This window comes from Pholcus phalangioides, unplaced genomic scaffold, assembly GCF_987345545.1.
Source record: "Pholcus phalangioides strain wild (caught in Gottingen) unplaced genomic scaffold, Ppha-v1.0 ptg000013l_1, whole genome shotgun sequence".
NCBI classification, from domain to species: Eukaryota; Metazoa; Arthropoda; class Arachnida; order Araneae; family Pholcidae; genus Pholcus; species Pholcus phalangioides.
In genome coordinates this window covers 24,400,565-24,417,603 of record NW_028301606.1, presented here as the reverse complement: position 1 = coordinate 24,417,603, position 17,039 = coordinate 24,400,565, and the positions used below count along the sequence as shown (strand labels likewise).

The 17,039-nt window shown below is 33.3% G+C and overlaps 1 protein-coding gene across 2 annotated transcripts; it reads right to left on the bottom strand.

The window, feature by feature from the left end:
• Positions 1 to 4,102: 4,102 nt before the first annotated feature.
• Positions 4,103 to 15,521, bottom strand: LOC149078831 (uncharacterized). Of its 2 annotated transcripts, none has more exons than XM_089240981.1 (8): positions 15,161 to 15,521; positions 12,578 to 12,736; positions 10,438 to 10,560; positions 9,098 to 9,195; positions 7,885 to 8,036; positions 7,598 to 7,756; positions 5,248 to 5,326; positions 4,103 to 4,283 (listed from the first exon to the last, which is right to left on the bottom strand). In XM_089240981.1, exons 1-8 carry the CDS (start codon positions 15,343 to 15,345, stop codon positions 4,213 to 4,215), a joined length of 1,026 nt encoding a protein of 341 aa, XP_089097107.1. In that variant the 5' UTR covers positions 15,346 to 15,521; the 3' UTR covers positions 4,103 to 4,212. The 2 variants fall into 2 exon arrangements, with proteins under 2 accessions (XP_089097107.1, XP_089097108.1); XM_089240982.1 differs by having other exon boundaries at positions 4,103 to 4,280.
• Positions 15,522 to 17,039: the final 1,518 nt, after the last annotated feature.

Genomic DNA, 17,039 nt, shown 5'->3' with positions numbered 1-17,039 from the left:
ATGAGCACGGTGCCAAAAGAGCGGCGTTTTTATACTCATCCGCCGAAGTCCAGACACTGTCTGGGAATTCAATGGCGTCAGCCTGTCTGTCGTGTCTGGCGTCATTTGGAAGATTCCAGAACTTTCCCACCGAAACGAAAGAATTAATTTCTATGAAATTTTACATGTGTTTATGAAGGAAAGGCAATTTTATAGTTAAATCTAGGCTCTAAATATTCAAAAATGTATATAAAACGTAATAATAATAACTGACATACATTCTGTGACACCGATAGACACTTAAAACACTGTCTGAGGACATGAGAAAATTCTAGAAGTTGAATGAACACGCAATGTATTATGGGGACGATGTGGAAATTCGTTTTCTAGAATGTTCGTATTTTCTGAATGATGTCAATTCAAATACAAGATCAGCAAAATTTGTTTCAATTATTAATATCGTGATTGAAATATTATTAACAAATTAATTTTGGGGGGAGGGTCTTTCTATTCATTCTTTCATGAAAATTTTTCCAATTTGCATGAAACAAAAAAAAAACGGATTGAATAAAAAGTTTCATCAATACAAAAAGCAAATATCCGGTTTTAAAATGTTCATTAACAACATTTCAAAAATTGTAATTAATAAACATGAAATATTTATTAATTGTGATTTATAATTCGAATTATTATTTATTGAGATTAAAAAATATATATATGTCAATTCCCTTTTGAAGAAATTTATATCAATTTCTTCATTATTTTATATTTATACAAATCAAGTAAAAATATTTTGAGTTTTTTACTTGATTTGTATAAATTCAATATGATGACACATCAAAAAAATTCAAATTACGAAAATAATATAGAGAATTTCTATTACTGACATTTATCAGTAATTTTGAATTTGCAATTGAATATTTTGAATTTTTTTTTTTCCAGAAAGTTGAGTTTTTTCTTTATTTAAAAGAAAAAATATTACTGTATAATTTATTATTTTTTCGAATTTTGCTTTTATCATTGATTCATAATTTAAGCTGATAATAAAGATAATTAATTTTAACTGATTTTAAGAAATTTCCACCCATTAACGAATTTTCTTTACTTCATCACAGTGTTATGTAAAACTACGTTGGGAAATTGAGTATGTTTCTGAATACAAAATATTTAAAAAAAATTCATAATTTTATTAAATTTAAACTAAGTTATTTTTGGTATATAATGAGAAAATTTATTTCATTAAAAATGTCTTGAAAGACTTAAAGGTTATCTCTATTAAAGAGATAACTAAAAGAGATTTCTTTTAGAAGCTGTTTTCTTTGTTTTCACTTTTTTTATTGAACTTTTAAAATTTTTTCATGATTTAATTAAAAAATTTAACAAATTTCGGCTAAATACCGTGTCCAAGGACTCGCATTTTTATTTTCTTGTCTTTGTGAAAAAATTGTAAAAATCAGGGTATTTCATTTGATTTTGTAAATTTAATGATGGTAAGATTTAAATTCTAAAATTAATTAAATATAAGACTCATGGTTAAAGATTTTGCGGGATTCTTTCTTTAAATGAGTCACTTCTTTCAAAAACGCAGTTAGTCTAAAAACATTGTCAAAATCAAATTACTAGAATTTGGAAAACAATCAAAAATTCCGGAAATTTTGAGGGGAAATTTTTTTTTTAAATAGCAGAAACTAAAAAAAAAAATACTTTACTTTTGTGAACCCCTCACAGAAAAATTTAAAATTTGAGTGAAAAAAAAATTACAGAAATCAACGAGTTTTTAAATTATGGAAAACAAATGAATTTTCTGAAACAGAAATTATGAGATTAATATTTTTCAGAATGAACTAATTATTGAAAAATGCAGTTCTAAATAGGTGCCACGTAATATAAGTATTTTTGAAAATATTACATTATTTTATTTTGGAAGAATTTGTGAAAACTAAACAACATGTACAATAAGGTAGTTTTTACTGAAAAATAGTTAATCACAAAAACAAAATTAAATTTGGCTTGAATGTATTGATAAGCGACGAAAATGACCAAAATTCTATGAAATCTAAGCTGTTTCATGTGTGACCTAAGAACTTTTGAGAGAGTTGTGCATATAAAAAAAGAAACAAACAACATTTAATGAAAACTCTATCTGCTTGCTTAAAACTCTGAATTAGATAAATTTAAAAATCCTGCTTTGTGAAGTCTTCCACTAAATGTGTCATTTCTGGGTGTCCTAGCAACAGTTCAAAAAAAGGGATTTTATGAAATCAGTGAAGATGCTACAACTCTGTGATTCCCAACGTGGAGCCCATGATCCACAAGGGGGAGGCAATATAATTTTCAAGGGGAGTTTGATTTTTTAAGGGTGCAATCAGGATTTATGAAAATTCATATTTGAGAAAAAAATTAAATTTCTCAGAATTTTAATGAAAATTAATATTTGATAAAGAAATAATTTAAGAATTGATGAAAAAAAAATTCAGAATCACACAATGAAAATTAATAATGATAAGGAAATTATTTAATATTATATTTTAAAAATATTTTCTCAGAATTAATGAAAATTCATATTCAATGTAAAAATATTTTCTTATAATTAATGAAAATTCATACTTAAAATTCAGAATTAATGCAAATTCATATCTAATATTTAATGAAAAAATGATCTCAGAATAAATAAAATTCCCCAATAATATAAGGCTCCATATTTAACTCGGTACACAGACTCCATTAGGCTAACCCATTGGGATGGTTCACTGTGCGAATCGAGATACCACATTATGACTAAGCCCATTGGGATTCATGGAATACTGTTCTTTGGCACACACACACAGTCATAAAGGTTGAAAACTGCTTTAGATCAGGTTAATCATCTTTAAGGCTTCCCCCACTTGGATTTTCAGACTAATTTGAGGGGTTTAAGAGGTTTGATAGAGAATCTCTTCTAGGAAATTTTGAGTTTTTAACTTTCAAAATTGATTGAAATAGCATTCAAGGATTTTCTTTCCCCAACATTTTAACCTTTTGTACATTTTTCTCCCTTCCAGTTTTGATCACTTTGGGAGGGGACCTGTACATGGTCCCCATAATCCCCCCTGCCATGTCTCTCAACGGGGGGCGGGGGCAATCAAGATTTTACAAGATGCTTAGGTAAGTGCAAAAAAGATTGGGAACCACAAACTGCTATGACTGTTACTTGAAATGCCTGATTGAAGAAATATCTTTGCACACATAGTAAATCAAGAGAAAATTGATTTCCTGATGGATATTATAGAAATAGTCTTGAACACATCAGTAAACTTTAAGGCATCAAACCTGAAAAAAATTCTCCCAATAAAAGTTTTTTTTCTCAATGAAAATAATTATAAATTTTTGAAATTAAAGGCAAACACATTAGTGTGAAATTTACAGAATTGCGTGTGTGTGTGTGAATGTATTCTGAAGAATATCATTTAAGATCACTAGTCATTTTTTTTGAGGTGTTATATGTTTGGAGAATCCAATTCAGCCTCTATTTCAATGTTAAATCGTATGAAATTCGATCAATTTTCAATTACTAATTTAATTCAATGATTTTCCTTGGAAACTTCTTTCAAATTTCCTAAATTTGATTTCATTGTAATCATGTCTAACTGCCAAAATTAGATACTCAGTTAAAGAAACAAACAGAACAATAGTTTCATTCAGCAAGTATAACTCTTGTGTTGTCTTTGTTTCTATTGTCATTTTTGGTGTAAAAATCTAAGGGATCGAATTACAATAATCTCACAAAACCTATTAGGGGGTCATTCAAGTATTACGTCAGCTAATTTTTGACACACCCCAGCAGAATACTGACGTCTCCCCACCCTTGCCAGTAAAATTTTGTCAGCAGCTTAAAATATTTCATATCTTCAAAAAGGGTGGTTGATGATGTAAGCAACCTTCAACCCCCACCATCAAAAGTCAGCAAATCCGAAACCTCTTCCCCCTCGATGCTGATGACGTAATACTTGAATGACCCCTTATTTATTAGAAATATAGTTTTGTGAGGTTTGTTTCAGCTTTGAATAGAATATTGGATTTTTTGATTATTACATATAAAGTACAGTATATACTAATTATTTTCTATATGCAGTGAAAACATAAATACACTCGATATAAAATTCATTTTTATTTACATGAAAATATACATATTATAATCACATGGTTTCTCTTCTGTAACAGATATGAACATGTTCACATGGATATGATCCATGACTAGTGGCCATATAAACTTTTCAGTATTTCAATACAGGAAATATGACCCGAAGCCTCCGCAATATCAGCTGCTGAAAAATTGAATATACAAAAACTTTCAAACAGAATAAGAAGTTATGAATAGGTGAAGATACAGCTTGAATGAAGCAGTCACATATAATGCATGAGCAGGACTGCAACTGACTGAGAGGGCACAAGCAAGTCAGTTGCCTCCAGAGGGGGTGCTTGAATTTTCCTTTTGACCTTACCTTTAACATTGTATGGGGCTATCAAAATGTGTGCTTGCTCCTACTGACAAAGTATTAAACTGTAGCTTTGTAGAAATGAATTATCTTGTATTATCTAACCTAAAAGGTTAGATAATACAATTGAAAGCCAACGTAGATGAACCCAAAATTGCAATTTTGGGTTGATTTAACGTCGGCTTAATTCTCTGAAACTCATTTTACTGGATCATTTTTGGAAAGTTCTGTACTCTTTTTTTGATTTTCAGCAACTTGTTCGTTATAAGAAATGTTTAATTTCATAATATGGGGAATTTGAAAATACATTGTTCTTATGAAAACTTATTTAAGGATTAGAAAAGTTTTCATTACAACAAGACTTTCACTATAACGGTATTTGACTGTATATGCAAATCAAAGAAATCTGGATGGATTAAAGGGTAATATGTGTTAAGCATATTGTCTCTTCATGTTAAATTTCAAAATATACTGTATTTTACGGAACCCCTTTTTGTTGAAAATTAGTTCAAAAAAATATAGGAGGGCTTTCTCATACATGGATGATAGATGATGATATAGATACATCTTTTCAACTTTTTTTTTTTCAAATTTTAAGCCTAAAATATCATGTGTTTCTTTATACCCATTAAAGTATGATATATCATTATTTCAGTACTAATAAATCATAGCAATAATAATGTTTTCTTTTTCTTTAATATTTTTCACAGCTTTTTCAGGTATTCAAAGAAGGATATAACAAAAGGTCAGTAAAACAGTTATCTGCTACTGAATTGTAATAAAAAGTACACACCTGATCTATGCTTTTCGTCTAAAATATTTATATCAGCACCGAGTGAATGTAAAAGTTTCAAAGCTTGTCTATGATTCTCCTAATAAAGTAAATAATAATTATTTAACTGTAGTACACGCTTTTACAATTTCACCATAAAAAAGAAGTGAAAATACAATTTTTCTTCATTGTAATTTGAGCATACGCCAGATAAGGAAAAAATAATTTGTTGAGGAGAACCAGCAGTTTCAAAATCATTTTGATAACAGGAATAAAGTTTCAATCAGGGTTTGGTAAACTTTTGTAATGGAAGAGTTAAACACTAAATCTGTCTCTATAACAAAAAAATGTTAAAATTATTTCACAACCATAAATATATTTTTACAAATATTAAAATTAAAAGGAATTATAAGGAACATTATAACAAATATATATAATTTTATTAATTATATAAATTAATCGTATCACAGTCTACACTCGTTATAACGAACCCACATAATAGCAACCTATATTATTCCATTACCATGGGATAAGGCCTAAATACTTTTGTATAATGATTAGGTATCCCATATGCTTCCCGATATAATGGCAGCCCATACAACATCCTGTTTCTATGAAAGGATGAGTTGTTATTAGTAGCGTTTGATTGTATATAATAACATTTATTTTATTATTTATGTATTTATTAAATGAAGAAAAAAATCATACAAAAAATTTCGCTGTTTGGTCTCCCTCAGTATGAACAATGAGCTTGCACATCCTTAGAAGGTTTATGTCAGATTCATAACTTGTTTCTATTTCTGTGATTACAAGTTGGCATCAGTAATGTGGCTCCTAAATTTAAATCCACACTTTGCCGAATCTGGACCAATCTAGACCAATAAGTATATTCCCAATCAAAAACCATCACAGGTAAAACTAAAACTATCTCGATCATCTTTTCCACACATTTCTGATACATGGTGGCAGGGGCTGCTTAAGCGAGGATGCAAGGGGTGCAGTGCACCCAGGTTGTAAAGGGGTGGCAGCTTGTAAGGGGTTATAAGCTTTAGTTAGGAGAACAAAAACTTTTAAAACTTTCCAATTGCACCCGGGTTGTAAAGGGGTGGCTGGCCAGGTTGTAAGGGGTTATAAGCTTTAGTTAAGAGAACAAAAACTTTTAAAACTTTCCAATTTTAAAAACTCACATGGCATAATGCTTTTGAGCCATACTTTTACGGTAAAGATGGTGAGAAAACTTGAGGGAACTGACAGCCTGGGACCATAATACCAGAATGTACTCTGGAGAGTCAGAAATGGATTTCAAATAAATTTCTTAATAAAAGTTGCCTGTTATACATTTCTTATTTATGGGTTTAGTGTAAGTAATGATCACGGCTGCAAAACTAGGGAGGACAGAAGAGTCTGGTGCGCTGGACCACCAGAGGTGCTGCGTTTACTCTTTTTTCGTTAAAAATTAGAGAGGGGAAGGCCAAAATGGGTACTGGCCCTGAGTGATAGGGGAAATTTTTATTTCTATAGTTGTGGCTCTGGTCAGGACCATAACTAGGATTTTTGACACCTGGGGCAAACATGAGTCAGCTGCCCGGGGTGAACATTATATTGCTGCCCCCACCCCATAACTTCAAAATTCTCTAATTTTGTAATGGTGTTCTTCATTCTCACCTAAAACTGTCGCTCCTAAATTGTTCTACCCAGGGCAGTTGCCCCCCCCCCATCCCTCTAGTTACAGCTCTGGCAACCGACACCCCCAAAGGCGTGGCTGACAGGGCTACAGCTTGGGGAAATTCTCATAATTTTTTGTTATTTCATATTATAAATTCACTATAGAGGGACACACCAAAACGTTCCCAGCCTAGGAACTCTGCTGCAGGATGTGGGAGGCCATGATAATAAGAGCTGTAATGTGGGTCATGTTATCTGGCAAAATTATGTCCCGGATGATGAACAGTTTCTTTAAACACAGGACGTATGGCCACAAACATTTGGCTCAGCAAACAACAGTATTTAAAAACAACAGGTTTATTCCAGGGTCACTTAGGCTAATGCCCTCCCAACAGCACACTAGGGTTGTCTTTAGGGGTGGCACATAAGGCTTTGCACCTGAGCAGCACAGCAAATGGTTGGGGTACCAACCTTCAATTTGAAATTTGAGAGAGAGAAATTGTTGTTGAATTCTTCTTCCCTCTCAAAATCAATATTTTCTCAGCTGATTTCCTTTTTATGCTTCTGTCATCATTCTTTTTTTTATTATTATCACTTCGGTTATACCAGGTTCTACTATGTTTGGAAATACAGGAACATAAAAAATGTTCTTGAAAGCCACAGAATAAATGTCATAGAATAAAGAGGGAAAAATAAAATTGAAAACCTTTGCGGCAAAATGAAGTGGTGTTTGACCGTTGAATGATCTGAAATTGACTAAACTCGGATCCAAAGATGACAGATATTTCAATGCATCAAGACTATTCGCTTGCGAAGCAAAATGAATAACACTTCGACCAAGAATATCTGTTGTGTGTACTGATGCCTTTAAAAAGAAAAAAAGAATATTTAAGTAATGGACAAAAAATTATCGGGAAAAAGAGTGCCTCTGACAAACTACATATTACTCTTCTAACATTCTAACACTCTGAAAATTATTGATGACTATTTCACCTTTTGTGTATCTACCAAAAGCTTTATAATAGCAACATTATTGCTGGTGGCAGCATCTATAAGTGGTGTGGTACCACATGCATCTGCTTCATCTGCACTATAATCACCCCTTGATACCAATATTTGCACTACATCTAGGTGGCTGTGTAACGCTATATAGCCAATGACAAATACAGAGTGAAAAATCAGAAAATTATGTATGTTGATTTCACAATCATTAAATGATTTGCTTTTTGATATAAAGTAAGACCTCATTACTTTTCTTTTGTTTTACTACTTTTTAGCATCTCTGGTCAGATCGTCATAGAGCAATTTACTATAGATAAAAAAATAACTGATACAAAAAATAACATTCCTGTGACATTTGACCAGTGTGTCAAAGAATTTTCAAGACTGGAGCTAGATATCAGCCTACAGTGGCACCATCAGTGTAATCGTGCATGTGTGATAAACCTCGGCCCTTTGCTGATTCACTGCCAAAAGTTCTGCTCATTTGTTAAACAAACTCATACGATATGGACGTTAATTAGAAGTAAAATTTTTTCATGTTGAATTATTAAGCAAAATTTAATGCAAAACTTGGCAAAACATACTAATTGATGAAACAAGTTTATGGCGAGTTTTGTTTAAGTAGATCAAACTTTTCTGGACAGAAGTGGTATGCTAAAAGATGATAAGCATACCGGAAGACCAAGTTCATCCAGGACACCTGAGATTATTGAAAAAGTTTGCAAAAAACCAATTGCTGTGCGTCACTGAGAATGATGGAAGAGTCTTTAAATATAAACAAGGAAATGATTCGAACCATCCTGCATGAATATATGGGCAAAACAAAAGTCTGTGCTAAATTAATTAGTTCCACATACACTTTAACCAATGAACAAAAATGAATGAGAAGTGCAAAACAAATAATAATTTCTTGTCCCAATTTTATTTTGCAGACCATTTTAAAAATCCTGTGACACAGTGTGTATGCCATTGGTTTTTAATCATAATTTTCTCTATGAGTGTTGGAATAGTTTCGTTTATGAAATGCTGTGAATTATTTTTTATAGTTTATGTCTCTGCCTCTGTGAATTCTTAAAAACATATAATCTACAATCCAAACGCAAAGCAATTTTTTTTAAATGTTCCTCCACCTTATTTTTATAGTCATAACTATGATTTTAAAACAGTAAAAAAAATATCTAAAAATAAAAATTAACAGTCAGACCTGCTGTATGAAGTGGAGTTCTTCCATTGTTACTTTTTGTTTTCCACACCAAAGGATCACAGTCAAATAGGTAGTTGATGATATGGCAATGGCCTTCTCTGCAAAATGAATAAATAAATTCAATAAGGAACCTTTTTTTTCCTCTTCCATATACTATATCATATTTTAAGGTGTATAAGGAACCCTTTTGTATAAGACACCTCCTATTTTTGTAACACAATTTTTGGCAAAAAAGAGGTTCCTTATACACATAATTAACAGTAATTAACATAAAATTTTAATATATACAGTAGGGCTTGGCTAACCAAAAAAAATTTAAGGCTAACCAAATTTTCTTAGGAGCCAAGAATATTTTTCATGATAAAAAAAAATCCTTTTTTTTAATTTTCCAGCCGACATAAATTTTAATAATTCCGTCCTTCTTCGACTTGGTAATCATACCTCTCATATAAATTTTAGGCACCAATATTAAGTTTTTAGTTCCCATGGGGACCTGGCATATTACTTTGCCATATATCATATTAAACTTTTACCAGCCAAATACAGATTTGGGTTGATTTTCATATTTCCCCCCCCCCTTTCATTTCACCTTCTGATCTTTTAGTTTAGAGATATCAATCAAAAAATTCATGAAAAAAATTCCCATACGTTTTCTGAACTTGCTCATGCCCATAGAAGCAACATTAAAATTAAAAGCACAAAAAAACTAATTTCATTTTTCCTTTAAAAAAACAGGTTATTTGAAAAAATTAAATTCATGACAAGTGCAGAAATGTGTGAAACATTTGCTTTGTAAATAAAGTTTGAAATCTTGCACCTTCATGGAAAGAAAATTAAGTGCTTTCACGTGATCAAAATTTTCTTTTCTTCCAAACAATAAAAATTATGTTCCCAATTAGGAACACTGCTTGTTCATAAGTATTATTCCTAAGTAATTCATATGATATATACTTTTAATCTAATCTTTCACTGCAATGGGTAGCCTAGCTGATAAGCTATAATCATTTGGTAACTACATTATATTGAAAGAAGAAAACATCACATAATTTTTCTATCGCTCTAGTCTCTAGAAACCAATGGCAAAATTTAGATTAAGAATGTGGCAAAAAAAATGATGGTTATTGTCATAAAATTTTAAATTATAAAGTGAAAATTCAGGCTTTGAAGGGTCAAGAAATTTTCGTTTCAAAGAACTGGACTATAATAGAGACAATCCCAGAAAAAATGAAAAAGTCTGTGCCAATTAAAGGTAACTTTATTTACAAACAAATAAAAATCAAACTTTGATACATAATGGTAATTTTAAATTACAACAGTTAATAAAAACCATAAATAAATACCTGCATGCGATATGAAAAGGTGTCCAGCCATCTTTATTCTTCAACCATAAATTTGCTCCAGCTTCAACAAGAGATTTTATAATATCGATATTGTCTTTTGTACATGCAAGCATCAATGGTGTCCTGGAAACAAGAATAATAATTATTTAAAAAAAAGTGGTAAAATTTGCATTACCATAAATTCAATCAACCAATGTTGTCAATTTTTTTATTATTTCAAATTCAAATATTTTATTATTATTATTATGCAAATACAACAATATAGGAAAAGAGAGAAAATATATACCAAGGGATCAAGAAAGATGACCCAATCTGGTAAATGCTAATTAAATTAGTATGAACAAAAAGAATAATGAACAAGGGGAAAAAATTGAAATACATAATATTGAATACATAGGAAATTTATAGCAAGAGAGGAGCACAATTTGGCAACAAATTCACATAATTGTTTCAAATAAAATTTTAAACATTTAGTATGTTAGGAAAAAAAAGAAAACAAAAATATGCAGCATGTAAATTAATTCAACTATCATGTCATAAAAAAAATTATGTGAGCAAAACAAAAAAACATTAATTAAAATTAAAACAAATTTTCTATATCATCAAGTGAGAATAAATATTGTTCGATACATTTTTTCACGGATGATGATCTAAAATTGTGAGTGATTTCTGGAGGTAATGTATTGTAGAATTTTGCAATGAGATAAGTAAAATGTTTTTTCAAAAGTGTTTCATGAACTAATGGCAGTGAATATAAATTATTTAGTCTAGTTGAAGATCGAGACATATTTAAAGATAATGAAAACTGACTTTTGAGTAAGAGGATGTGAAGGTTAGCCTGGGAAGACAAATTTATGAACTTAGTTTTTGATGCATTCATTTGTTGGTCATTAGCAAGAAACCAAAGGCAGTACTGATTGGGTTAGTAAGTGAACGAAAATTGTCATTAACGAAAGTTAATAAAAATAATGTGATCCTCACGTATTCCCAAGAGATCAGTTGCCATTTATGTTTAAGTTGCACAAGTTATTTATGAATATTAAAAATAGTAATGGTGCCAAGACAGAACCCTGAGAAACGACTTTCACTATTTCCAATGGGTTGCTACGGTTATTGTGAATTTTGACTTATTATGTTCTATGGGTCAAATAAGAAGATAAGTTATACCAAAGTGATAATTATTTATAACTTTGGCACATCTTTAGTCACTTTGCAGAAACAACATATCATCATCTTATAATGAAGTACTTGTACATCAGTTTTTCCCCGAAAATTACGTTTTGACATTTTAAGATTGAGAACATCATATATCAGAAGGGTTGGCTGGTTATACGGATCAGGAAAAAGCAGACATGCATCTCATGTATAGTGCTGCAGACGTGAATGCTCTGGAAGCCCAAAGATTACCAGAACTGTTTTCCTGACAAGATATATAACCAATTGAAAACATTACAGTGATGCATCTGTGTCAGTGCAGAATGGGCTTTTTGTGAATCATCACACTTCTGGTTTGCTCTGTACCCTGCATTTTGTTTTGATAAAGAACACACCAACAATCTTGCACAAGTCTTATCAGGAAAAACCTCCCATTACAATCTTCAGCTTTACTGAGCATTCCCCTCTGCAGCAACATACAGAAAATTTGTGTCTGCCTTTTCATGATTCATGGAACCACAGCCATTGTTTCTTAAATTCATGATAGAAATAATAAGTGGCAAAACCTGCCCTTTATGCACAATGAGAGTGCTATCGAATGGTTCAGTGCTTGCATTAGCGCCATGCATTGTATGACAAAAACTGCTTGTTTACATGTGTTTTATCATGCTTTAAAGTTTTGTCCATGTGAGTTCTGAATCACCCTGTGCATTCAAATTAATTTTATCAGCTGGCTCAAAAAGTAGTAATTTAGCTATCATATAGCCCACAAAAGTATTCCTTTGTCAAATATAGCTCATGAGTTGAAATTTTTGGGCACCCACAGATAATCCTTATATTTTAGCAATGCTTAACCATTTCACTCATAATCAAGATAATTAACATCTCTATGGTTATCCTGTGTGATTTAAGTTTTTTCTTATCCGATAAGCAACAGATATGTGTTTACAAAATACACAAAATTTGAATGAAAAATTTCATATACCAATCTGCTCTTTTCAACGGGTCAGTAGGAATACCACACGAGATCAAATATAACAAACATCGCAGGCTTCCATACTGAGAAGCAACGTGAAGTGGTGACTTTTTATCTACATTCTCCATCTTCAAAATGACGTCACTCCCACTTTTTTCATGAATATATCTAGATAATGAAGAAAAACGAAAAGTAAATAGCTGTGACAAAGGCACTGAAAAAATGCAGATGCAAAATCAATTGACAGCATTGAGATTTTTTGACATGATATTCAAAATACAGCAGGGCTTGGCAAGCACCACACCACCCTGGGCAAAGTTAAAAGACTGATATTGACAGAGAGAAATGATATCTCTTCCTGATGCTCATACAAAGGCTATGCGGAAAATCAAACCTTTGTTCTCTCGCAGACTAGTTGAGTGTTTTATCATTAAACTACAGGGAACTGGTATTTTCTTCCCTTAGAGCAGGAGGTTTTTAACCTCCGACAGATGCTCACAAAATAAAAATTCTTTGATGGCTCGCAACAGCGAGCAAAAACAAGAAGCTGACAACATTGAGAGATATCTGTAGTTTCATCCAACTGCACATTGAAGGGAAATGGTGAAGCTGCCAAATCCTCGTTGAAGTTATGAATACACTTAATTTCATTTAGTGTATGAAAGAATGTATTTAGTTGAATTTTCTCTCAATCAGGCTCATGGGCCCCACTGAAATGCTCTCATGGACCCCCAGTCTTTTTTCCCCCCGTTTCAGCTGAAATCCTTTTTTTTATTTAGCCATGGGAAGAAGTTAAAATGGAACTGTTTAATGTTTATCATGAATTACAATACACACTATGTATTGTAAATGTATTACATACGCCTCTGCGATAACTACTACAGATTTTTTGTGAAAGTCTCCATGCTGAGGAACTATTAATTTTTTTTTTGCATTTATTTTGAAGCCAAGGTTGAAATAGACTTTTTTTCATATAACTCATCGTTATCAACCTGCACTGCTTCCTTGGTGTCAAAAATTTTAGTACTCAGTTCAGCCACTGTGGTGTTTAAGTGGTCATAGTGGCGGACTTGCATCGCAGGAAACCGGGTTCAAGCCAACCATTGCCACAGTGGTCGTTGGCTGAAGTTGGTTTTCTGTGGTTCCCAACTTTGAGGCACGAATGTGAGCCAATTTTCGTTAAAAAGTCCCACCACAGAGAGCAACAGGCCTATAACAGTACAAATATTCAATCATTACACTTCACTCACTTCACTTCTAAAATATAGATGGCAGCACTGAAAAATCATACATAACACTGGATAAGCACTCAGACTGTTGGGTACACAAAATTCCGGCACAACTCACTAGGTAACAAATTGCCCATAACGATAGACCCGAGTTGTCTTGGCTTGAAAGAAAGAAAGTACTCAGTTCACAATGTCCTAATTAGCCCATAATAGATGCAATGATATTCACTATGATTCATGTATGTATAGCATTTTTTTTTTACAACGTCTTACTTACAGTAAAAGGCAAGTGTATAAGGTAAAAAAAAGTAAGCCATTGTAAAACAAATGTTATACATACATGAATCACAGTGGCTATTATGGGCCGCTTAGGACATTGTGAACTGAGTATGGAAATTTTTGTCGACAAGAAAGCCTTCAGACTTCCTATATCAGGCATCTTTAACCTGTCACTCGTGAGCACCACAATGCTCGCGGAAGCACTCAGAGTGCTCGATGCTCGTGTAAGATACTGTGCTCACGAGCACTTGATCAACGTCCCAAGTAAACGCCTTGTACAAATCATATTGAAGGATTGAAATTCCTGATTTTATGCATGGGAATTACCTTGGGCTCTTTCAAAAATTTTCACTGGCACCTCACAATAATGTTTTTCGAGTCCTAAAGCGCTATAGTTATCTATGTCAGCATCATTTTAATTTTTTGTTATCATCAGCATCTTAAGTCTTCTTATCGTGTTCTAAAAACCAAACCCTGTGCGGCATCAGGAATCGTTTGCTTGGGAATTTATAATTTTTTTTATGGATGACAACATTCTTATTCATTCAGATGAAAAAACACTTCAGCTATTGACAGAATTCGGCCAAGAAATTTGGTTGGCATTGGGTTTGCCAGAATAAGAATTCAAAGCCAAAATGAAATGCATTGGTGAATCTTGTGGCCAATACTTTCTTCATTGGTTCTAGAATTCCCAGTCACGACGTTCTAGCTTGCCGAAAAAAAATGCTGAATTTCTTTTTTTGTTAGGCATCTTGACTTCCAAGGTATCGAAGATGTTTGGCGAGCAAAAAAATTCTATTTTGCTAAGGAGGAAAAACCTTGGCGAAATTAAAAATTGCCGAATTTGGCGCAACCCTGCTTACGGAATCTTAGCCCCTTCATTGAATAAATCAGTCTTACTCTTGGCCTCGGCTCGCTCAGTGACATGATGTACAGTGCCGTCTTAATGCATGGGCCCACCCGGGCCTCAGAGAAATTAGAATCGGTTGAAATTTTCGAAAATTTGTCAGGTTAGGGCCTCAGAAAAATCACTTGGCCCGGGGGCCCATGATGCTCTTAAGACGGCCCTGATGATGTAACATACCTGAGGATATCTGCGGATCCCGACTTCGACGCCACGTGAGCTAGTGTGTCCTTAGATGAAGGATATGCTAATTCACTCCATCTGTTGGAGAAATCGGGCATAGTTTCAAACAACTTTACAAATTCGTCGAAATTTCCAGCCTCACAATGACGTAGTAGAGTGTCCCGATACTTGATGAAATTCATTAGAAATATCCGATTCTTGACACCAGAGTTTTAACAAGGGTGAGATGTTTGATTAATTCATCAAAATAATTCGTTGTTAATGGTGAAAATTCAATTTTTTCAACCGGAAAAATCATGCAAACTCGGGGTAATTTGGCGCGATTTTGTTTACTTTGTTCTTATATAGACGGTTTTGACTGCATAATTTTTCAGTGATGATTTAGGAAATAGGATAGCTATATTTTTGATGACGTCATTGATGAAAAAATGGTGGCCAAACGGGTATATTTTTGAGATGCCGTATTTCATCGAGAAAACATGGGATATTATCTCCCTTTGAGTAATTTTCTTTTGGTTTTTTTTTTCTGTACCGTAAAAACATTCTTCTAATGAATTACTATATAATCTCACCAGACAGTCATCCTATAAATGAACTTACTAGATTCAAAAACTTAAAAAGAGGACGCCTGCGCGCGCACGCATGGCAACGTCACTTTTCATAATTTCCACAACGGATGGCGCTACTATACTAACGAAAGAACTGCCGCCTCAATAATTTTTCCCAACTAAAACAATAACAACCATCGATCCGTCTCTCCTCTCTTAAGATGAACTTTTCCACACAGTCTGGTCAGTTTTATTACTTTGCCTGGAGTAAGGTGAGACATTTTCTTTCCCTACCCTTCAGAATTTTTTCCTTTGGGACCGTTGCTTTTTTGCAAGAGGTGAGATCATATGCACTATACAGATCAGCAAAGAGCATAGTTTCCCAACTTATTTTGTCCCATCGCCCCCTTCTTCAGAAATTTTACTCCCATCACCCCCTTCTTCAGAAATTTTACTCCCATCACCCCCTTCTTCAGAAATTTTCCTCCCATCGCCCCCAATGCAATCTAACTCATAGAATCCTATGCTATACCCGTAACTTCCACCGCCCCCTGGAACATTCCATCGCCCAGGGAGCGTTAACGTCAACTTTGGGAATCACTGGCGTAGAGTGTTGTTTGCATACTATTTTCTTCATTTCTGAATGAAAGAGATAGCATCTCCACCTCCTTCCTCACTTCAGTACACTGCATTAGATGTCGGCATTCTTAAAATGGATGTTGCAGTTTTGTTCTTCCATCAAGGGCGTAGCGAGGGGGGAGGGGACTTGGGGGTCTGGTCCCCCCCCCCGAAATGTGAGAAAATGACCGAAAAAAGGAAAAAAGATGGCCAAGTCCATTGTTCTGTCACTTTGGTCCCCCCCCCCCCGAACGAAATTTCTGGCTACGCCCCTGTCTTCCACAACTGTTTTTTGGGCTTCTTTTTTTTATGTTAACCTGGGGCAAGCTGGGCCATAGAATAGAATCTACTCATCTTGGAGGTAACATGAATTTTGAAAATTTTGATGGTAATTGGTCAAAGGGCATGAAAATCTGTGTGAAAAAAAGCAATATGTGTTTCAGTGAAAAACAAATTTTCCCTCAAAAAAAATATTCTGGAAATCTAAAAAGGAGGACGGAAGGGGAAAATTTTCTAAAACGTGTCGGCTGCCTGAGATGACATCAAAAAAGGAGGACGTCTGATAACTCAAGGACTTAGATGTGCCCCAACTACTGGTATGATCTTAGTTCAGTTTACGTTTTAATTCCTTTTTGAAAAAAAAAAATCACCCCAAAATGTCAGCAACAACTGAGTTACAACAGGTTGAGAAACAACATTTCAATTGTCGT